The following is a 23,248-nucleotide window of genomic DNA, read 5'->3' as shown; positions in this document are numbered from 1 at the left end:
TCCGGGAATGAAAGGCTTAATTTATTAGGAGCGTTTGATGGCTCTATGACAGTACTTGATGGAGTTTAGAAGAATGAGGAACGATCTTATTGAAACCTATACTGACAGGCCTACATAGGGTGGATGTGGAGAAGATGTTTCCTGTAGTGGGTGAGTTTAGAACCAATGGACACTAGATAAGAGATATCCATTTAGAACAAGGGTGAGGAGAAACTTCTTTAGCTAGAGGATAGTGAATCTGTGGAATTCATTGCCATAGACGGATGCAGAAGCCAAGTCATTGGGTATATTTAAATAGCGGTTGAAAGGTTCTTGGTCAGTCAGGGTGTCAGTACAGGGAGAAGGCAGGAGAATAGAGTTGAGAGGGATAATGCATCAGCCATGAGGGAATGATGGAGCACATTCAATGGGCCGAATGGCCTAACTCTGTTCCTATATGTTAGGGTCTTTTGGTCTTCCTCTCACTTTGAATACTCGTATTTAACATTTCCACCCTGGGATACAGATCTGACTACCTTCCTTATCTGTGCCTCTTATGATTTTATAAACCTTTAGCAGGTCTCTTGATAGCCACTAATGTGCCAAAGAAAACAATCCAAATTTCAGCAATCTCTCCTTACAGCTATCACTCTCCATTCTAGGCATGGCCTGTTCTCACCAAGTTGCTGCTTCTATGCTTGAAATTTCCATCTGCGAAGGCCAAAATACCATGCGTATTCTTATCCTCTGCAACATCTGCCCATTCGTTGTCAATGGTTGGTATATGAGGAACACCGAGATATCAGCCCCCTCTCCTGATCTATTCAGATAATCACCTACTTTCCTACTATTCCTTCTGAAGTGGATAACCTCACCTTATACTATCTTATCAAAGTAACTCTCCACCCCTCAATCTGTCCAAACAAACCTGGAGGACTCTTTGCACAATCCTCAAGGCTCTACCTCCAAACCAGCTCTGGGTCATTCAGAAACCTGGAGACACAGGCAGACAAGGCAAAAAGAAGGGGATTGGCACATTTGCCTTCTGTGCTTGGAGTACCATGCACCAGAGCTGGCATGCCTTGTTATAGTGGTACAAGACACTGATGAGATGAGGTGCACCTTAAGGATGTGTGCTTACCTCACTCCTCTAGTCTCTGTACACATGTGACTGTGCGGCTAGGCACAGCTCAAGCACAATCTCTAAATTTACCAATGACATTATTGTTGGCAGAATTTCAGGTGGCAATGAGGAGGTGTACAGAAGTGAGATAGATCAGCTGGTTCAGTGGTGTTGCAACAACCTTGGACTCAAAGTCAGTAAGACTAAGGAATTGATTGTGGACTTCAGGAAGGGGAAGTCCATAAGACCATAAGAAATAGGAGCAAAATTAAGCCATTCAACCCATCAAGTCTGCTCCACCATTCCATCGTGGCTGATCCCGGATCCCACTCAACCCCCACCTCTCTGACGGTGGTGTCTGAAAAGGGGATGCTGTCCAAGTTGCATGCCATCTTGGACAATGTCTCCCATCCACTCCATAATGTACTGGTTAGGCACAGGAGTACATTCAGCCAGAGACTCATTCCACTGAGGTGCAACACTGAGCGTCATAGGAAGTCATTCCTACCTGTGGCCATTAAACTTTACAACTCCTCCCGAGGAGTGTCAGACACCCTGAGCCAATAGGCTGGTCCTGAACTTATTTCCACTTGGAATAATTTTGCTTATTATTATTTAATTATTCATGGTTTTATATTGCTATATTTCTACACTATTCTTGGTTGGTGCAACTGTAATGAAACCCAATCTCCCTCAGGATCAATAAAGTAAGTCTGTCTGTTATACATCTGCCTTCTCGCCATATCCTTTGATGCCTGACCAATCACAGAAGTATCAACTTCTGCTTTAAATATACCCACAGACTTGGTCTCCACCGCAGTCTGTGGCAGAGAATTCCACAGAATCACTACTCTCTGGCTAAATAAATTCCTCCTTACCTAAAAGGTCGCCCCTTAATCTTGAGGTTGTGCCCTGTAGTCCTGGATACCCTTACCATAGAAAACAACCCTCTCCACATCCACCCTATCTAGTCCTTTCAATATTTGATAGGTTTCAATGAGATCCCTCCACATTCTTCTAAATTCTAAGTTGAAGGAGTACAGACCAGTCCTCAGCAAGAAATCAGGACTGGAAGAGGTGAGCAGTTTCAAGTTCCTGTGTGTCAACATCTCTGGGGACCTATCCTGGGCACAACATATTGATGCAATTACAAAGAAGGAACTGCAGTGACTATCTTTCTTTACAAGTTTGAGGAGACTTAGTATGTCACCAAAGGCACATGCAAATTGCTACCGGTGTATTACCACCTCTATGGAGGGGGTCACTTCATAGGATCAGAAAAGGTTGCAGGAAGTTGTAAAATCAGACAGCTTCATTACGGGAACTAGCCTTGCTTGAGTTTAGGACACCTTGAAAGGCGATGGCTCGAAAAGGAGCTTCCAGCATTAAGGACCTTCTTTGCTCAGGACATGCCCTCTTCTCATTGCTACCATCAATGAGGAGGTACAGGAGTTTGAAGACACACACTCAATGTTTTAGGAACAGCTTCTTCCCCTCCGCCATCAGATTTCTGAATGGACAACGAACCCATGGACTCTACTTCACTATTTGTTTTGCTCTCTTTGAGCTCTACTTATTTAATTTTGAAAATATATTTCTATTATAATTTAGTTTTTTAGTATGTATTGCAATGCACTACTGCTGCAAAGCAACATATTTCATGACATATGGCAGTGATATTATGATTCTGAGACCGCACTTGGAGTATTCTGTGTAGTTCTGGTTGCCCTGCCAGAGGCTACCAGAATAAGGGGATGGTGCAGCAAAGATTCATAAGAATGCTGCCAGGATCAGGGGGCTTGAGCAATGAGGAGAGACTGGACAGGGTGGGATTGTTTTCCCCAGGCTCAGGGGTGACCCTATACAGGTTTATAACCATAGAACCATAGAACACTACAGCACAGTACAGGCCCTTCAGCCCTCCATGTTGTGCTGACCCATATAATCCTTAAAAAAAAGTACTAAACCCACACTACCCCATAACCTTCCATTGTTCTTTCATCCATGTGCCTGTCCAAGAGGCTCTTAAATACCCCTAATGTTTTAGCCTCCACCACCATCCCTGGCAAGTCATTCCAGGCACTCACAACCCTCTGTGTGAAAAACTTAGCCCTGATGTCTCCCCTAAACTTCCCTCCCTTAATTTTGTACATATGCCCTCTGGTGTTTGCTATTGGTGCCCTAGGAAACAGGTACTGACTATCCACCCTATCTATGCCTCTCATAATCTTGTAGACCTCTATCAAGTCCCCTCTCATTCTTCTACGCTCCAAAGAGAAAAGTCCCAGCTCTGCTAACCTTGCTTCATATGACTTGTTCTCCAATCTAGGCAACATCCTGGTAAATCTCCTCTGCACCCTCTCCACAGCTTCCACATCCTTCCTATAATGAGGTGACCAGAATTGAACACAATACTCTAAGTGTGGTCTCACCAGAGATTTGTAGAGTTGCAACATGACCTCTCTACTCTTGTTAATGAAGCCTAACGTCCCATAGGCCTTCTTAACTACTCTATCAACCTGTGCAGCGACCCTGAGGGATGTATGGATTTGAACCCCAAGGTCCCTTTGTTCATCCACACTCTTAAGTAATTGACCATTAATCCTGCACTCAGTCTTCTGGTTTGACCTTCCAAAATGCATCACCTCACATTTGTCCGGATTGAACTCCATCTGCCATTTTTCTGCCCAACTGCAGCCTGTCTATATCCTCTTGTAACCTTCGACCACCTATAGCTCAATCCACAACTCCTCCAATCTTTGTGTCATCTGCAAACTTACTCACTCATCCTTCTGCCTCTACATCCAGGTCATTTATAAAAATCACAAATAGCAGGGGTCCCAGGACAGATCTCTGCAGCACTCCACTAGTCACCGACCTCCAGGCAGAATATTTTCCTTCCACAACTACCCTCTGCTTTCTTCATTTAAGCCAATTTTTTATCCAAACAGTCAGGCATCCACTTATCCCATGCCTCATGACCTTCTGGATGAGTCTCTCATGAGGGACCTTGTCAAATGCTTTGCTAAAGTCGATGTAAACCACAACCACTGCCCTACCCTCATTAATTTCTTTTGTTACCTCTTCAAAAAACTCAATCAGGCTCGTGAGGCATGATCTTCCCTTCACAAAGCCACGTTGACTATCTATGAGTAGACTGTACTTCTCCAAATGCTCATAGATCCTATCCTTAAGAATCCTTTCCAGTAGTTTGCATACCCCACTGACATAAGACTCACTGGTCTATAGCTCTCAGGTCATGAGGAGCATTGATAGGATGGATGGTTGCAATCTTAAGCTAGTGAGGTTTAAACCTAGAGTTTGGGTAGGGAAGATTTAGATAAATAGCAGAGGTTTAGAGGGATATGGGTCAAATGTGGGTAAATGGGATTAGTTTTGGAAGGAGCACTTTGGTCGGCATGGACTTGCTGGGGCTGAATGGCCTTTTTCCTTGCTGTATAACTATGACTCTAGCGGGTGTTAGTCTAAGATGAGAGGGGAAATATTTAAAGGGACCTCAGACAGAGGGAGGTGATGTGTGAAACAGATTGCCAGAGGAAATGTTAGAAGCAGGTCTAATTACAATGAATAAAAGTCATTTTGACAGATAGATGGAAAGGAAAGATTTAGAGGGATATAGGCTAAATGCAAGCAAATATAACTAGCTAGGCTAAACAGAAAGGCTCTTGTTTCTGTGTATTATGACACTGTCACTCTGTTACTCAGCAGTATTCTGTTAGCATAATTAATGAACAATCCTACCTCCTTTTCTCCTTAACCTGTTCTTTTGGAACAGTGTAAAATCTGGAAGATTGAACACTTTATCTGGGCACCTGACAAGAGCATTTCTGTATCACCAGAACAATCAAAGTATTCTGCATTTTCTGGTTTTAGATAATAGACGATAGACAATAGACAATAGGTGCAGGAGTAGGCCATTTGGCCATTCGAGCCAGCACTGCCATTCAATGTAATCATGGCTGATCATCCACAATCAGTCCCCTGTTCCTGTCGGATACTTGGAAATGTGGAGGAGCAGAGGGATCTGGGGGTACATGTCCACAGATCCCTGAAAGTTGCCTCACGAATAGATAGGGTAGTTAAGAAAGCTTTCATAAGTGGAGGGATAGAATTTAAGAGTCGTGAGGTAATGGTGCAGCTCCATAAAATTCTGATTAGGCCACTCTTGGAGTACTGTGTCCAGTTCTGGTTGCCTCACTATAGGAAGGATGTGGAAGCATTGGAAAGGGTACAGAGGAGATTTACCAGGATGCTGCCTGGTTTAGAGAGTATGCATTATGATCAGAGATTAAGGGAGCTAGGGCTTTACTCTCTGGAGAGAAGGAGGATGAGAGGAGACATGATAGAGGTGTACAAGATATTAAGAGGAATAGACAGAGTGGACAGCCAGCACCTCTTCCCCAGGGCACCACTGCTCAGTACAAGAGGACATGGCTTTAAGGTAAGGGGAGGGAAGTTCAAGGGGGATATTGGAGGAAGGTTTTTTACTCAGAGACTGGTTGGTGCATGGAATGCACTGCCTGAGTCAGTGGTGGAGGCAGATACACTAGTGAAATTTAAGAGACTACTAGACAGGTATACGGAGGAATTTAAGGTAGAGGGTTATATGGGAGGCAGGGTTTAAGGGTCGGCACAACATTGTGGGCTGAAGAGCCTGTACAGTGCTGTATTGTTTTATGTTCTCCCCATATCCTTGATTCCGCTATCTTTAAGAGCTCTATCTAACTCTTTCTTGAAAGCATCTAGAGAATTGGCCTCTGTTGCCTATTGAGGCAGAGCGTTCCAGAGATCCACAACTCTCTGGGTGAAAAAGTTTTTCCTCAGCTCCGTTCTAAATGACCTACCCCTTATTCTTAAACTGTGGCCTCTGGTTCTGGACTCCCCCAACATCGGGAACGTTTCCTGCCTCTAGCATGTCCAATCCCTTAATAATCTTATATGTTTCAATCAGATCCCCTCTCATCCTTCTAACTTCCAGTGTATACAAGCCCAGTCGCTCCAATCTTTCAACATATGACAGTCCAGCCATCCCGGGAATTAACCTTGTGAACCTACACTGCACTTCCACGATAGCAAAAATGTCCTTCCTCAAATTTGGAGACCAAAACTGAACACAATACTCCAGGTGTAGTCTCACCAGGGCCCTGTACAACTGCAGAAGGACCTCTTTGCTCATATACTCAACTCCCCTTGTTATGAAGGCCAAAATGCCATTAGCTTTCTTCACTGCCTGCTGTACCTGCATGCTTACTTTTAGTGACTGATGTACAAGGACACCTAGATCTTGCTGTACTTCCCCTTTTCCTAACTTGACACCATTCAGATAGTAATCTGCCTTCCTGTTCTTGCCACCAAAGTGGATAACCTCACATTTATTCACATTAAACTGCATCTGCCATGCATCTGCCCACTCACCCAACCTGTCCAAGTCACCCTGCTTTCTCCTAACATCCTCCTCATATGTCACATTGCCACCCAGCTTTGTGTCATCTGCAAATTTGCTGATGTTACTTTTAAACCCTTCATCTTAATCATAATTGTATATTGTTAATAGCTGCGGTCACAGCACCGAGCATTACGGTACCTCACTAGTCAATGCCTGCCATTCTGAAAAGGACCCGTTAATACCTACTCTTTATTTCCTGTCTGCCAGCCAATTTTCTATCCATGTCAGTACCCTACCCCCAATACCATGTGCTATGATTTTGCCCACTAATCTCCTATGTGGAACCTTATCAAAGGCTTTCTGAAAGTCCAGGTACATTACATCCTCTGGCTCTCCCTTGTCCATTTTCATAGTTATACCCTCAAAAAATTCCAGAAGATTAGTCAAGCATGATTTCCCCTTCATAAATCCATGCTGACTTGGACCAATCCTGTTACTGCTATCCAAATGTGCCACTATTTCATCTTTCATAATTGACTCCAGCATCTTCCCCACCACTGATGTCAGGCTAACTGGTCTACAATTCCCTGTTTTCTCTTCCCCTCCTTTCTTAAAAAGTGGGATAACATTAGCTATCCTCCAATCCTCAGGAACTGAACCTGAATCTATAGAACATTGGAAAATGATTACCAATGCGTCCACAATTTCTACAGCCAACTCCTTAACTACCCTGGGGTGCAGACCATCAGGCCCTGGGGATTTATCAACTTTCAGTCCCATCAGTCTACCCAAAACCATTTTCTGCCTAATGTGAATTTCCTTTAGTTCCTCCATTACCCTAGGTCCTCTAGCCACTATTACATCTGGGAGATTGTCTGTGTCTTCCCTAGTGAAGACAGATCCAAAGTACCTGTTCAACTCGTCTGCCACTTCCTTGTTCCCCAAAATAAATTCACCTGTTTCTGCCTTCAAGGGCCCAACTTTGGTCTTAACAATTTTTTTCCTCTTCACATACCTAAAGAAGCTCTTACTAAACCCCTTTATATTCTTGGCTAGCCTTTTTAGTTATCTTCTGTTGCTCTTTAAAAGCTTCCCAACCCTCTGGCTTCTCACTCATCTTTGCTATGTTATACTTCTCTTTTATTTTTATACTGTTCTTGACTTCCCTTGTCAGCCACGGTCGCCCCCTACTCCCCTTAGAATCTTTCTTCCTCTTTGAAAAGAACTGATCCTGCACCTTCTGTATTATTCCCAGAAATACCTGCCATTGTTGTTCCACTGTCATCCCTGCTAGGGTCTCCTTCCAGTCAACTTTGGCTAGTTCGTCCCACATGGCTCCATTGCCCCTTTGTTCAACTGTAATACTGACACTTCTGATTTTCCCTTCTCCCTCTCAAACTGTAGATTAAAACTTATCATATTATGATCACTACCTCCTAATGGCTCCTTTACCTTGAGTTCCCTTATCAAATCCATTTCATTACACAACACTAGATCTAGAATTGCCTTCTCCCTGGAAGGCTCCAGTACAAGCTGTTCTAAGAATCCGTCTCGGAGGCACTCCACAAACTCCCTTTCTTGGGGTCCAGTACCAACCTGATTTTCCCAGTCTACCTGCATGTTGAAATCCTCCATTACAACCATAGCATTACCTTTGCGACATGCTAATTTTAACTCTTGATTCAACTTGCCCCCTATATCCAGGCTACTATTTGGGGGCTTGTAGATAAGTCCCATTAGGGTCTTTTTGCCCTTATAACTCCTCAGTTCTATCCATACTGACTCTACATTTCCTGATTCTATGTCACCCCTCGAAAGGGACTGAATTTCATTCCTCACCAACAGAGCCACCCCACCCCCTCTGCCCACCTGTCTGTCCTTTCAATAGGATATTGAATATTCATTTTATTTGTTGACTATTCTGTGCATTTTACAATGTGCAGTACAGAGCATCCTAAAAAGCTGTATCACTGTATAGTATGGAAAATGCACTGCGGTGAATGTGAAGGCTCTATAACAAGTAGTCAAAACTGCTCAAAACATCAATGTCACCAGCCTACCCACTATCAAAAACATATATGCAGAAAGGTACCGGAAAAGGGCTCGTAATATCATGAAGGAACCCACCCACCTGCTCATGGTCTGTTTGTCACACTCCCATCAAGGATTAGGCTATGCAGCACCAGACTCAATGCAGAGGCCCTATCAGCGCAGGAGCACAGTACTACAAAGGCATTTCTCGCAGGTCGGCAATGCTTAAAAAGAGAGATTCGCGGGTGTTTGGCCATTGCAGAGGCCCGATCAGTGGCAGGAGCAGAGCACTGCAAACAAAATACAAGTACAGGAGGGACAAGTGGAGCGGCCGTTGTCGTGGATAGGCCAGTGGCGAGAGTAGAAGTGGCAGGTTTTGGCTCAAAGAAGGCTTTGGCTTGGAAGAGGCATTGGCTCTAGGTAGGCTTCATTAAGGGTTTTTTTGTTCTTCTCTTACTGAACCTGGTAGAGAAAATGGCGGTTGTGTGTTCTTCATACCAGATGTTGGAGTCCTGGAAGACCCAGAAAATCTCTGGGAACTACAACTGCGTGAAGTGCATCCAGCAGCAGCTCCTTGAAGACCGTGTTAGGGATCTGGAGCAGCAACTGGATGAGCTTCGGCTTGCATGGGAGAGTGAGGAGATGATCGATCAGAGTAGTCAACCCAAAGTTGCAGAAGGCGAGTAGCTAGATGACTGTCAGGAGGAATGGAAATGTGCATAGGCAGCCATTCCCCTCAAAAATAAGTATTCCACTTTGGATACTATTGTGGGGAATGACCTCCTGGGGGAATATCACGGAGAATGGGTTAAAAGCACTGAGCATGGGGCCATGGTGTAGAAGGTAAAGAGAGAGAAGAAGAGTGTTAATGATAGGGGACTCAGTAGTTACAGGAACAGGCAGGAGATTCTGTGGACATGAACAGGACATACGGATCGTATGTTGCCTCCCAGATGCCAGGGTTAGGAACATCTCAGATTGTGTCCACAACATTTTGAAGAGGGAGGGAGAGCAGCCAGATGTCTTGGTACATATTGGTACCAATGACATAGGAAGGAAAAGCAAAGAGGTCCTGAAAAGAGATTTTAGAGAGCTCGGTAGAAAGCCGAGAAGCAGGACTTCCCAGGGTAGTAATTTCTGGATTGCTGCCTGTGCCACGTGCCAGTGAGAGTGGAAACAGGATGATTTGACAGATAAATGTATGGCTGAGAAGCTGGTTCAAGGGGCAGGGCTTCAGATTCTTCTTTCACTGAGATCTCTTCTGGGAGAGGTATGACCTGCTCAAAAGTGATGGGTTGCACCTGAACCCAAGGGGGACCAATATTCTTGTAAGTTTGTTAGAGCTGTTGGGACCAGTTAAAATTAATTTGGCAGGGAGATGGGAACCAGGGTGATGGGATTCAGGATAGGACGGATGGTAAAAAAGAAAAGATAGCGTGCAGTCAGATTGTCAGGAAGGGCAAGCAGGTGATGGGACACAATCACAGACAACAGGGTGAATATCAGTATATTAGGGATGCAAAATCAAAAAGGGTAGCAAATACAGTACTCAAGGTGTTGTATCTAAATGCGCGTGGTATAAGAAATAAGGTGACAGATCTTGTTGCACTATTATAGATTGCCATGTATGATGTTGTGGCCCTCACTGAATCATGTCTGAAGGATTGTTGTAGTTGGGAGTTCAATGTCCAAGACTACAAGTTGTATCAGAGGGATAGGAAGGTAGGCAGAGAGGGAGGCGTGACTCTACTGGTAAAGAACAGCATCAAATCAGTAGAAAGATGTGACATAGAATCAGAAAGTGTTGAATCCTTATGGGTTGAGTTAAGAAACTGCAAGGGTAAAAGGACCCTGATGGCAGTCATATATAGGCCTCCCAACAGTGGCTGGGAGGTGGACCACAGGTTACAACAGGAAATACAAAAGGCGAGTCAAAAAGGCAGTGTTATGGGAGTCATGGGAGATTTTAATATGCAGGTCGATTGGGAAAATCAGGTTCGTAGTGGATCTCAAGAGAATAAGTTTGTTGATATGCCAAGGAGGTGGCTTTTTAGAGCAGTTTGTCATTGAGCCTACGAGGGGATCAGCTATACTGGATTGGGTGTTATGTAATGAACAGGAAGCGATTAGGGAGCTTAAGGTAAAAGAACCCTTAGGAACCAGTGATTACAGTAAGATTGAGTTCAACTTGAAATTTGATAGGGAGAAAGTAAAATCTGACATTTTTCAGGAGTGAGGAAAATTACAGAGGTATGAGAGAGAAGTTGGCCAAAGTAAATTGGAAGGAACTGCAGGGAAAAATGAGGAGGGTGCAGGACATGTGTATTCCCAACCTGGAGAAATACTCAAATGGCAAAATACTACAACTGTGGCTGACAAGGAAAGTCAAAGCTAATGCAAAAACAAAAGGGAGGGAATACAACAAAGAAAAAATTAGTGGGAAGACCGGGGATTGTGAAGTTTTTAAAAGACTACAGAGAGCAACTTTAAGAATCATTAGAAGGGAAAGGATAAAATATGAAAGCAAGCTAGCAAATAATATCAAAGTGAATATTATCAAAGTAAACACAAGGAAATCTGCAGATGCTGAAAATTCAAACAACACACACAAAATGCTGGTGGAACACAGCAGGCCAGGCAGCATCTATAGGGAGAAGTGCTGTCGATGTTTCGGGCCGAGACCCTTCGTTGGGACTAACTAAAAGGAAAGATAGTAAGAGATTTGAAAGTAGTGGAGGGAGGGGGAAATGTGAAATGATAGGAGAAGACCGGAGGGGGTGGGATGAAGCTAAGAGCTGGAAAAATGATTGGCGAAAGTGATACAGAGCTGGAGAAGGGAAAGGATCATGGGACGGGACGCCTCGGGAGAAAGAAAGTGGGGGGGGGAATGGGCAGAGAGAGAGAAAAAAAACAAACAACTAAATATGTCAGGGATGGGGTAAGAAGGGGAGGAAGGGCATTAACGGAAGTTAGAGAAGTCAATGTTTATGCCATCAGGTTGGAGGCTACCCAGCTGGTATATAAGGTGTTGTTCCTCCAACCTGAGTTTGGATTCATTTTGACAGTAGAGGAGGCTATGGATAGACATATCAGAATGGGAATGGGACGTGGAACTAAAATGTGTGGCCACTGGGAGATCCTGCTTTCTCTGGCGGACCGAGTGTAGGTGTTCAGCGAAACGGTCTCCCAGTCTGCGTTGGTTCTCACCAATATATAAAAGGCCACACCAGGAACACCAGACACAGTATACCACACCAGCCGACTCTCAGGTGAAGTGTCGCCTCACCTGGAAGGACTGTCTGGGGCCCTGAATGGTGGTGAGGGAGGAAGCGTAAGGGCAGGTGTAGCACTTGTTCCGCTTACAAGGATAAGCGCCAGGTGGGAGATCAGTGGGAAGGGATGGGGGGGACGAGTGGACAAGGGAGTCATGTAGGGAGCGATCCCTGCGGAAAGCAGAAAGGGGGGGAAGGGAAAGATGTACTTGGTAGTGGGATCCCGTTGGAGGTAGCGGAAGTTACGGAGAATTATACGTTGGACCTGGAGGCTGGTGGGGTGGTAGGTGAGGACAAAGGGAACCCTATCCCGAGTGGGGTGGCGGGCAGATGGGGTGAGGGCAGATGTGCAGGAAATGGGAGAGATGCGTTTGAGAGCAGAATTGATGGTGGAAGAAGGGAAGCCCCTTTGTTTAAAAAAGGAAGACATCTCCTTTGTCCCGGAATAAAAAGCCTCATCCTGAGAGCAGATGCGGCGGAGATGGAGGAATTGTGAGAAGGTGATAGCATTTTTGCAAGAGACAGGGTGGGAAGAGGAATAGTCCAGGTAGCTGTGAGAGTCTGTAGGCTTATAGTAGATATCTGTAGATAAGCCGACTCCAGAGATGGAGACAGAAAGATCAAGAAAGGGGAGGGAAGTGTCGGAAATGGACCAGGTAAATTTGAGGGCAGGGTGAAAGTTGGAGGCAAAGTTATTGAAGTCAACGAGCTCAGCATGCGTGCAGGAGGCAGCGCCAATGCAGTCCACTGATATCCCCTATCAAAAAATAGCGGTGGCAGAGACTCGGATTGAGAAGGTGGAAGATTGCGTTCAAAATGTGGAACGGATATTAACTAAGACGATAAAAATATTAAATCAACGAGAAGGTAAACTGCTTGACCTGGAGGGAAGATCACGGCGGAAAAATATCAGAATATACAACGTTCCCAAAGGAGTGGAGTCTAGGACAGAGTTTGTCAGAAAGTTACTGTGGGATGAGCTGGAGCTTCCCTCGACTGTGGAGCTAGAAATTGAGAGAGCGCATCGCGCAATCATCCCAAGGTCTACCCGAGGCAGAGCAGATAAGTCACGGTCAATAATAATAAAATTCCTTTGATACAGTACCAAGGCAGAGATTCTACGAAGGGCCTGGGGTAAGAAGAGGGTGTTTTTAGACAATAAATTAATATATTTCGACCAAGATTACCCCCACCCCTGCAGTCCTGCAGAAACGTGAAGAATTCTCTGAAGTAAAGCAAATACTAAAGCAAGAAAGGATTAGGTTTCAAACTCTGTACCCTGCTAAACTTTGAGTGTTTTATCAAGATGGGATCCAACTGTATCAGACAGTGGAAGAGACGACTACAGACATGAAGTCCAGAGGGTTGCCCGTCAGTGTGAACAAACTGAGGGAAAGCCTGGCAGAGGAATTACCCGCTCCGCTTGGGAAATAGCGTGAGAATCGAGAAGGCAGGAGACAGGAGGAGGCCAAGAGAAGTATATCAGGAAGAGACCAGGATTCTTCCAAAGACAGCCCTCACCCCCTCCAGAAGAACCATAAGGTTTGGCTAACTTTAAAAATGTTGAGAAGCTAAACAGAAGCAAAAGTAGACGGTGATATACCTATCTTGAAAAACACTTATTATAATGTGGATTTTATATTACTTAGTTGTTATTCTTTATTCGCTCACTTACTCCTTTTTCCCCACCAAAATGAGGAGATATATATCTGTGTGTGAGCATATATGTGTATGTATATGATATATATATGTGTGTGTGTGTGTGTGTGTGTGTGTGTGTGTGTGTGTGTGTATGTATATATAGGAGGAGTACACAGGGAAATCTGACTTTTCTCTGACTTTTATGAATACTGCAATATTCAGCTCACAATTAGGAGGGGTTATCCCCTACAGATAGACATTTCCTCTAGCTCAACACAGGGTCATCTACCAGAGACCTCAGCCTTGAAATCACACATTCGTTGCCATTTTTGTTATTGTTTGTGTTTCTTGGTTTTTATTTGTTCAGGGAGTAGATTGATTAAGTTTTATTCTGCTAATTTCAATGATACATTGACAGATAAATACAGATGGCTAAGGACAAAGTAAAATTTATTTCTTTTAATGTCAATGGGCTATTAAATCCAATCAAATGTAATAGAATTTTATCCAAAATGAAGAAAGAACAAGCCCATGTAGTATATTTACAGGAAACTCATTTAAGTGATAATGAGCATAGAAAACTAAAGAGAATTGGCTTCAATAATTTGTTTTTCTCCTCATATATATCAGGACATAGGAGAGGAGTTGCTATTCTCATCCCAAGTAAGCTAAATTTTGAAAAAGTATTCGAAATGGGAGATAAAGTGGGCAGATATATTCTGGTAAGGGAGAATATAGACGGAAATTCAGTTACTCTGTTGAATATATATGCACCCCCAAGAAGTGATACTGGTTTCTTTCAGAAAGTTTCTGATATTATGGTAGCGGAAATAGAAGGTCTCCTGATATGTGGGGGAGACTTAGATTTACAATTACAACCAAACTTAGACTCTTCCAATAGAAAAACCTACGAAACAAAATCTTTACATAAGGAAGTTAATGCACTTTTTGAGGTTGCTGGTTTAATTGATATATGGAGGGACCTTTTCCCTGACAGGAGGGATTACACTCATTATTCTGCTCCCCATTCTGTATATTCAAGAATAGACTATTTCATAACTTTTGGAGAAGACTTTTGGAATTGGGACAATAGATGTAAGTGACCATGCACCTATATATTTATCTGTTGATTTTGACCTATAACCAAAGAATACTATTTGGAAACTAAACTCGTCTACTCAATGATTCATACTTTAAGGAACAAATCAAAAAAGAAATTGGTCTCTACTTAGAATTTAATGATAATGGAGAGGTTTCACCTCTCATTTTATGGGATACTCTGAAGGCTGTCTTAAGAGGGAAAATTATAGTGATATCTTCATATAAGAAAAAAATAAGGAATAAAACATTAGATGAATTACAAAATAGAGAAAAAACACAAATTGAATTTGGCACAGGATACATTAGGGGAAATTTTAAAAATTAGGAATGAAATTAATAGTTTGGTTATGCAAGAAATCAGGTAAAATTTAATGTTTCTGAAACAGAGACATTATGAAAGTGGATCAAAGTCTATGAAAATACTGGCATGGAAACTGAAAAAAAAAGCAGAAAATACCAGTCATAGAATTAGGGATAGAAAGCAGATAGAAAGCAAAGGGTAGCAGTGAATGGGTGTTTCTCAGACTGGCTGGAGGTGACTAGTGGGGTACCACAGGGCTCTGTATTGGGACCACAGCTCTTTACGATTTATGTCAATGATTTAGATGAGGGCATTGAAAACTATATCAGCAAGTTTGCTGACGATACTAAACTGGGTGGCAGTGTGACATGCGAAGAGGACGTTAGGAGATTACAGGGAGACTTGGATAGGCTGAGTGAGTGGGCAGATACTTGGCAGATGTCATTCAATGTGAATAAATGTGAAGTTATCCACTTTGGAAGCAGGAACAAGAGGGCAGAGTATTGTCTGAACGGTGTCGAGTTAGGTAAGGGAGAAATGCAAAGAGACCTAGGAGTCCTAGTTCACCAGTCAATGAAGGTGAATGAGCAAGTGCAACAGGCAGTGAAGAGGGCAAATGGAATGTTGGCTTTTGTTACAAGGGGAATTGAATACAAGAGCAAGGATGTTCTTTTGCATTTGTACAGGGCCCTGGTGAGACCACACCTGGAATATTGTGTACAGTTTTGGTCTCCAGGTTTAAGGAAGGACATTCTGGCAATTGAGGAAGTGCAGTGTAGATTCACTACGTTGATTCCTGGGACGGCAGGGCTGTCTTACGCAGAGAGATTGGAGAGATTGGGCTTGTACACGCTGGAAGTGAGGAGATTGAGAGGGGATCTGATTGAAACGTTTAAGATAATTAAAGGATTTGATAGGATTGAGGCAGGAAGTATGTTCCAGATGTTGGGAGAGTCCAGTACCAGAGGGCATGGATTGAGAATAAGAGGTCAGTTATTTAAAACAGAGTTGAGGAAGAGCTTCTCCTCCCAGAGAGTTGTGGAGGTGTGGAATGCACTGCCTCAGAAGACGGTGGAGGCCAGTTCTCTGGATGCTTTCAAGAAGGAGCTGGATAGATATCTGATGGATAGGGGAATCAAGGGATATGGGGACAAGGCAGGGACTGGGTATTGATAGTGAATGATCAGCCATGATCTCAGAATGGCGGTGCAGACTCGGGGGGCCGAATGGTCTACTTCTGCACCTATTGTCTATTGTCTATTGTCTATAGTATGGTCAATTATCAGGATACAAGATCAACATAGATAAAACCTAATTAGTTTCATATTACTATAGCCCACCAAGAGAAATTGAAAGTAGATATCCCTGGGCATGGCAGACAGAGTCTTTCAAATATTTGGGCATCATTGTGCCAAAAGATTTGGCTAAATTATCAGAATGTAATTATCAGCCTTTATATCAAAAAATTAAAGAAGATATGCCATAATGGAACCTGATTCCTTTTTTCAATCTCAGTTCAAGGATTGAGTCTATTAAGACTGTTATATCTCTTTCAGACCCTACCAATAGAGATTAGTCAAAATCAATTCAATGAATGTAACAAGACGTTATCAAGGTATATTTGGCAGGGTAAAAGGCCTACAGTTCGTCTCAAAACTTTGCAATTAGCAAAGGAAAAGGGGGGATGGGGCCTACCTTCTCTTAGAGATTATTATTTTGCAGCACAGTTGAGAGCTGTGATATGTTGGTGCAACCCATCATATGATGCTCAATGGAAATGCATTGAGAAGTGGGTACTTCCCATCCCCTTACAAGCAATTTTGGCTGATAACAACCTGCAAAGGTACATAAATACTATTGATAACCCATGGGTGAAACTGATTCTTAAAATATGGAAAACTACTATAAAAGAATATAATCTAGAGGGAGATACTGCAATTCTTAAATCGTGTGCATATGACTTGGATTTTACACCAAATAAATTGGAAGGCAGCTATGCTCACCACTATACCACTATCGCTCACCAAATAAATTGGATGCTAGATTTAAGGACTGGACAGCTAAAGGAATAACAGTTCTTTGCAACATAATGAAAGAAGGAACACTGTTCAGTTTTAAAACACTTAAAGAGAAACACTTATTAGAAAAACAAGATTTTTATCGGTATTTACAGATGGGATAATATGTTAATAAGACACTTAAAAATGTAACCAAGGCAAGTACATGCTTGATAGAGCTATTTAGAAAAGCATATAATTCAGATAACAGTAGTAGAATTATTTCAAGCATGTATAAGGGGTTGTCAAATCTTAAAAACACATTCGACTTCATACATTAAAACAAAATGGGAAAAGGAAGGAGGGATAATTATATCTGAGGAAGAATGGACAATAATATGGAGGTACCAATAGACGTGTACCAGTTCACAGAAATGGAGGGAGTTTGGATGGAAAAACTTGGTAAGATATTTTATTACACCCTCTCAGAAATCCCATTATGTAGTAACTTCCCTGTTTGCTGGAGAAATTGTGGAAATCAAAATGCAAATCATTATCATATTTTTTGGGACTGCACTGTTATCAAAAACTATTGGAGGGGGATACACAATGCCCTACAAGACACCTTTAAACGTGAAATACCCTTAGAGAGTAAGACCATATATTTTGGATACACTCCCTACTTGTACATAGTTTTTTCTTTTTGCTTGTTTTTTCTTTCCACTCTTTTCTGTAAGTGTATACCTCAGATAAATACTATGTGATTTATGACATATATGATTATATGATATATATGTACAATGTCTGAAATACATCTTATGGAAAAGTTTGATGATGAACTTCAATAAAAAAATAAATTACAAAAAAAAAGAAAAAAAGAAGGAAAGCAGCAGGAAAGAAATTATAGACCAGTTAACCTGACCTCAGTGGTTGGGAAGATGTTAGAGTCAGTTGTTAAGGATGAGGTGATGGAATACTTGGTGACACAGGACAAGGTAAGACAAAGTCAGCGTGACTTCCTTAAGGGAAAATCCTAGCTGACGAACCTGTTGGAACTCTTTGAGCAGATTTCAAGTAGTATAGATAAAAGGGATGCAGTAGATGTTGTATATTTGGACTTTCAGAAGGCCTTTGACAAAATGCTATGCATGAGGCTGCTTACCAAGTTAAGAGCACATTGTAGGATATTGAATTGTGTAAGGTAAGGGAAACAAGTACGAAAGTTATGGAAACTATGACGATTAAAGAAGAGGAAATACTGGCGCTCTTAGGGAATATAAAAGTGGACAAATCTCTACATCTTGACAGGATATTCCTTAGGACCTTGAGGGAGGTTAGTGTAGAAATAGCAGGGGCTCTGACAGAAATATTTCAAATGTCATTAGAAATGGTGATGGTGCCAGAGGATTGGCATATTGCTATTGTGGTTCCATTGTTTAAAAAGGGTTCTAAGAGTAAACCTAGCAATTATAGGCCTGTCAGTTTGACGTCAGTGGTGGGTAAATTAATGGAAAATATTCTTAGAGATGGTATATATCATTATCTGGATAGACAGGGTTTGATTAGGAGCAGTCAAAATGGATTTGTGCATGTAAGGTCATGTTTGGCAAATGTTATTGAATTTTTTGAAGAGGTTACGGGGAAAGTTGACGAGGATAAAGCAGTGGATGTTATCTATATGGACTTCAGAAAGGCCTTTGGCAAGGTTCCGCATGGAAGTTTAGTTAGGAAGGTTGAATCGTTAGGTATTAATATTGAAGTAGTAAAATGGATTTAACAGTGGCTGGATGGGAGATGCCAGAGAGTAGTGGTGGATAACTGTTTGTCAGGTTGGAGGCTGGTGACTAGTGGTGTGCCTCAGGGATCTGTACTGGGTCCAATGTTGTTTGTCATGCACATTAATGATCTGGATGATGGGGTGGTAAATTGGATTAGTAAGTATGCAGATGATACTAAGGTAGGTGGCGTTGTGGATAATGAAGTAGGTTTTCAAAGTTGGCAGAGAGATTTAGTAAGTTAGTAGAGTGGGCTGAACAATGGCAGATGGAGTTTGATGCTGATAAGTGTGAGGTGCTACATTTTGATAGGATTAATCCAAAGAGGACATACATGGTAATTGGTAGGGTACTGAAGAATGCAATAGAACAGAGTGATCTAGGAATAATGGTGCATAGTTCCCTGAAGGTGGAATCTCATGTGGATAGAGTGGTGAAGAAAGCTTTTGGTATGTTGGCCTTTATAAATCAGAGCATTGAGTACAGGAGTTGGGATGTAATGTTAAAATTGTAAAAGGCATTGGTAAGGCCGAATTTGGAGTATTGTGTACTGTTCTGGTCACCAAATTATAGGAAAGATGTCAACAAAATAGAGAGAGTACAGAGAAGATTTACTAGAATGTTACCTGGGTTTCAGCACCTAAGTTACACGGAAAGGTTGAACAAGTTAGGAAGTTAGGTCTTTATTCTTTGGAGCGTAGAAGGTTGAGGGGGGACTTGATAGAGGTATTTAAAATTATGCGGCGGATAGATAGAGTTGACGAGGATAGGCTTTTTCCATTGAGTGTAGGGAAGATTCAAACAAGAGGACATGAGTTGAGAGTTAGGGGGCAAAAGTTTAAGGGTAACACGAGGGGGAATTTCTTTACTCAGAGAGTGGTAGCTGTGTGGAATGAGCTTCCAGTAGAAGTGGTAGAGGCAGATTCGGTATTGTCATTTAAAGTAAAATTGGATAGGTATATGGACAGGAAAGGAATGGAGGGTTATGGGATGAGTGCGGGTCAGTGGGACTAGATGAGTAAGCGTTCAGCACAGACTAGAAGGGCCAAGATGGCCTGTTTCTGTGCTGTGATTGTTATATGGTTATATGGTATTACAGGAAAGTTAGTAACATGGTTAGAGCATCGGCTATTTGGAAGAAGGCAGCGAATGGGAATAAAAGGAGTCCTGTCTGGTTGACTAGTGGTGTTCCGCAGGGGTTGGTGTTGGGACTAATTCTTTTTACGTTACATATCAATTATTTAGATGATGGAATAGGTGGCTTTGTTGCCAAGTTTGCAGATAATACGAAGATTGTTGGAGGGGCAGGTATTATTGAGGTAACAGGTCGGGTGTAGAAGGACTTAGACAGATTAGGAGAATGGGAAAGAAAGTGGCAAATGAAATACAATGTTGAAAAATGCATGGTCATGCACTTTGGTAGTAGAAATAAATGTATAGATTATTTTTCTAAATGTGGAGAAAATCCAAAAATCTGAGATGCAGAGGGACTTGGGAGTCCTTGTGCAGAATACCCTGAAGGTTAGCTTGCAGGCTGAGTCATTGGTGAGGAAGGCAAATGCCATATTAGCAAGAGGTCTAGAATAACAAGAGCAGGGATGTGATGCTGAGGCTTTATAAGGCACTGGTGAGGCTTCACCTTGAGTATTGTGAACAGTTTTGGGCTCCTCATCTTAGAAGAGGTGTGCTGGCATTGGAGAGGGTCCAGAGGAGGTTCACAAGGATGATTACAGGAATGAAAGGGTTTCCATACAAGGAACATTTGATGGCTCTGAGTCTGTACTCGCTGGAATTCAGAAGGATGACAGGGTATCTCATTGAAACCTTTCGAATGTTGAAAGGCCTAGACAGAGTAGATGTGGAAAGGATGTTTCCCATGGCGGGAGAGTCCAGGACAAGAGGGAATAGCCTCAGGATAGAGGGGTGTCCATGCAAAACAGAGATGCCAAGAAATTTCTTTAACCAGAGGGTGCTGAATTTGTGGAATTTGCTGCCATGTGTATCTGGGGAGGTCTTTGGGTGTATTTTATGCAGAGACCGATAAGTTCTTGATTGGACATGGCATCAAAGGTTATGAAGAGAAGGCCAGGAAATGAGGTTGAGGAGGAGAGAAAAAAGGATTGGTGGAGCAGACTCGATGGGCCAAATGGCCTAATTCTGCTCCTACGTTTTATGGTCTTATGGACTCCTGTGCTTCATTTCACTTTATGGACATACAATCAATCTATATATATAAGCTATCTATTATTAAGTTTTATTATTATTGTTGTTTTATCTTATTGTGCTTTTTGTTCTGCATTGGTTCTGAAATAACAATTATTTTGTTCTCCTTTACACTTGTGTACTGGGAATGACATTAAACGATCTTGAATCTTATTTCCACTTTCTAGTATCTACTAGTTTTATTGTATTCCTTTCACAGCATGAAAAAAACTGAGTTACACTCACCAATTAAGGAGCCTCCACAGAAAGGGATCCCATTTTTGGATAACATGGCAATCCAGGGGGCAGTTCCCTTTGACACTACTCTGCCCTGTGCTATCTTGGGCTGAATCGATGACCTCCTTATTCGGGGTTTTCCACACACTGGAATATTGTACACAAAATATCATCAAACATGAATAATGAATTTCCAGAACGATTTTGATAAGATGGTACATAAAAGACTTATCGATAAGATAAAGATGCATGGATTTGGGGATAATGTACCGACGTGGATAGAGGATTAGTTAAACAATATATCCAATAAGTTGTTGTTTATTGACTACAGCTCAGTGACTAACACATTCATTCCTATAGTTCTGATCATAAAGCTTCAAAACCTGGGCCTCTGTAGCTCTCTCTGCACCTGCATCCTCAAATTCCTCACCACAATACGTGTGGATCAGAACTAACATCTCCACCTCAAATCAAGTCACTTTCTATTTAAGAGACTACTAGACAGGTATATGGAGGAATTTAAGGTGGGGGGTTATATGGGAAGCAGGGTTTGAGGGTCGGCACAACATTGTGGGCCAAAGGGCCTGTAATGTGCTGTACTATTCTATGTTCTATTGTCATTTCAACCATAACTGCTGGTACAGTACACAGTAAAAATAAGACAACATTTTTCAGGACCATGGTGCTACATGAAACAGTACAAAAACTACACTAATCTACGTAAAACAACACAGAGAAAAGAAAACTACATTAGACTACAGACCTACCCAGGACTGCAATAAGTGCAGTGCAGGGATTACAATAAATAATAAACAATAAGCACAGTAGAGAGCAGTAAGTTGGTGTCAGTCCAGACTCTGAGTATTGAGGAGTCTGATGGCTTGGGGGAAAGAAACTGTTACATAGTCTTGTCGTGAGAGCCCAAATGCTTCAGTGCCTTTTCCCAGACAGCAGGAGGGAGAAGAGATTGTATGAGGGGTGCATGGGGTCCTCCATAATGCTGTTTGCTCTGTGGAGGCAGTGTGCAGTGTAAATGTCTGTAGTGGCGGGAAGAGAGACCCCGATGATCTTCTCAGCTGACCTCACTATCCGCTGCAGGGTCTTGTGATCCGAGATGGTGCAATTTCCAAACCAGGCAATGATGCAGCTGCTCAAGATGCTCTCAATACAACCTCTGTAGAATGTGATGAGGATGGAGGTGGGAGATGGACTTTCCTCAGCCTTTGCAGAAAGTAGAGACGCTGCTGGGCTTTCTTTGCTATGGAGCTGGTGTTGAGGGACCAGGTGAGATTCTCTGCCAGGTGAACACCAAGAACTTTGGTGCTCTTAATGACCTCTACCGAAGAGCCGTCGATGTTCAGTGGAGAGTGGTCGCTCCGTGCCCTCTTGAAGTCGACAACCATCTCTTTAGTTTTGTTCACATTCAGAGACAGGTTGTTGGCTCTCAACTAGTCCATTAGCCACTGCACCTCCTCTCTGTAAACTGACTCGTCGTTCTTGCTGATGAGACCCACCACAGTCGTGTCGTCAGCGAACTTAATGATGTGGTTCGAGCTGTGTGTTGCAGCACAGTCGTGGGTCAGCAGAGTGAACAGCAGTGGACTGAGCACACAGCGCTGGGGGGCCCCCGTGCTCGGTGTGATGGTGTTGGAGATGCTGCCTTCCATCTGGACTGACTGATGTACGTGTCTTTTTTTGTCCAGGTGGGTTAGGGCCAGGTGGAGGGTGGTGGCAATGGCGTCATCTGTTGAGTGGTTGGGACGGTACGCAAACTGCAGGGGGTCCAGTGAGGGGGGCAGCAGGGTCTTGATATGCCTCATGACGAGCCTCTTAAAAAACACTTCATGACAATGGATGTGAGTGCAACGGGACAGTCGTCATTGAGACAGGACACTGAAGACTTCTTCGGCACGGGGACGATGGTGGCAGCCTTGAACCACATTGGAATGATGGCGCTGCTCAGGGAGATGTTGAAGATGTCAGTGAGAGCATCTGCTAGCTGGTCTGCACCTCGCTGACCAGTGCACCTCAGGAATGTGTGCTTAGCCCACTGCACTGCTCTTACTTCACCCATGACCGTGTGGACAGGAACAGCTCAAATGCCATGTATAAATTTGCTAACAACACAACTGTTATTAACAGAATTTCAGACGGTGATGAGAAGGCATACAGGAGTGAGGTA

General features: G+C 42.8%; 1 protein-coding gene across 4 annotated transcripts in view; it reads right to left on the bottom strand.

Annotated features, from left to right (window-relative positions):
• masp1 (MBL associated serine protease 1) overlaps positions 1-23,248 on the bottom strand; it is a 404,010-nt gene that overhangs the window by 84,939 nt on the left and 295,823 nt on the right. For 3 of the 4 annotated variants that reach the window (XM_059990882.1, XM_059990887.1, XM_059990901.1), the window contains exon 11: positions 21,076-21,213. The exons of the other annotated variant lie outside the window; for it this stretch is intronic. In XM_059990882.1, the coding sequence (XP_059846865.1) occupies positions 21,076-21,213 (138 nt within the window). The remainder of the gene's footprint in view (positions 1-21,075; positions 21,214-23,248) is intronic. 4 annotated transcript variants of the gene reach the window in all.

This window comes from Hypanus sabinus, chromosome 2 (genome assembly GCF_030144855.1).
Source record: "Hypanus sabinus isolate sHypSab1 chromosome 2, sHypSab1.hap1, whole genome shotgun sequence".
Lineage (NCBI taxonomy): Eukaryota > Metazoa > Chordata > Chondrichthyes > Myliobatiformes > Dasyatidae > Hypanus > Hypanus sabinus.
This window is presented reverse-complemented; position numbering and strand designations above follow the sequence as displayed.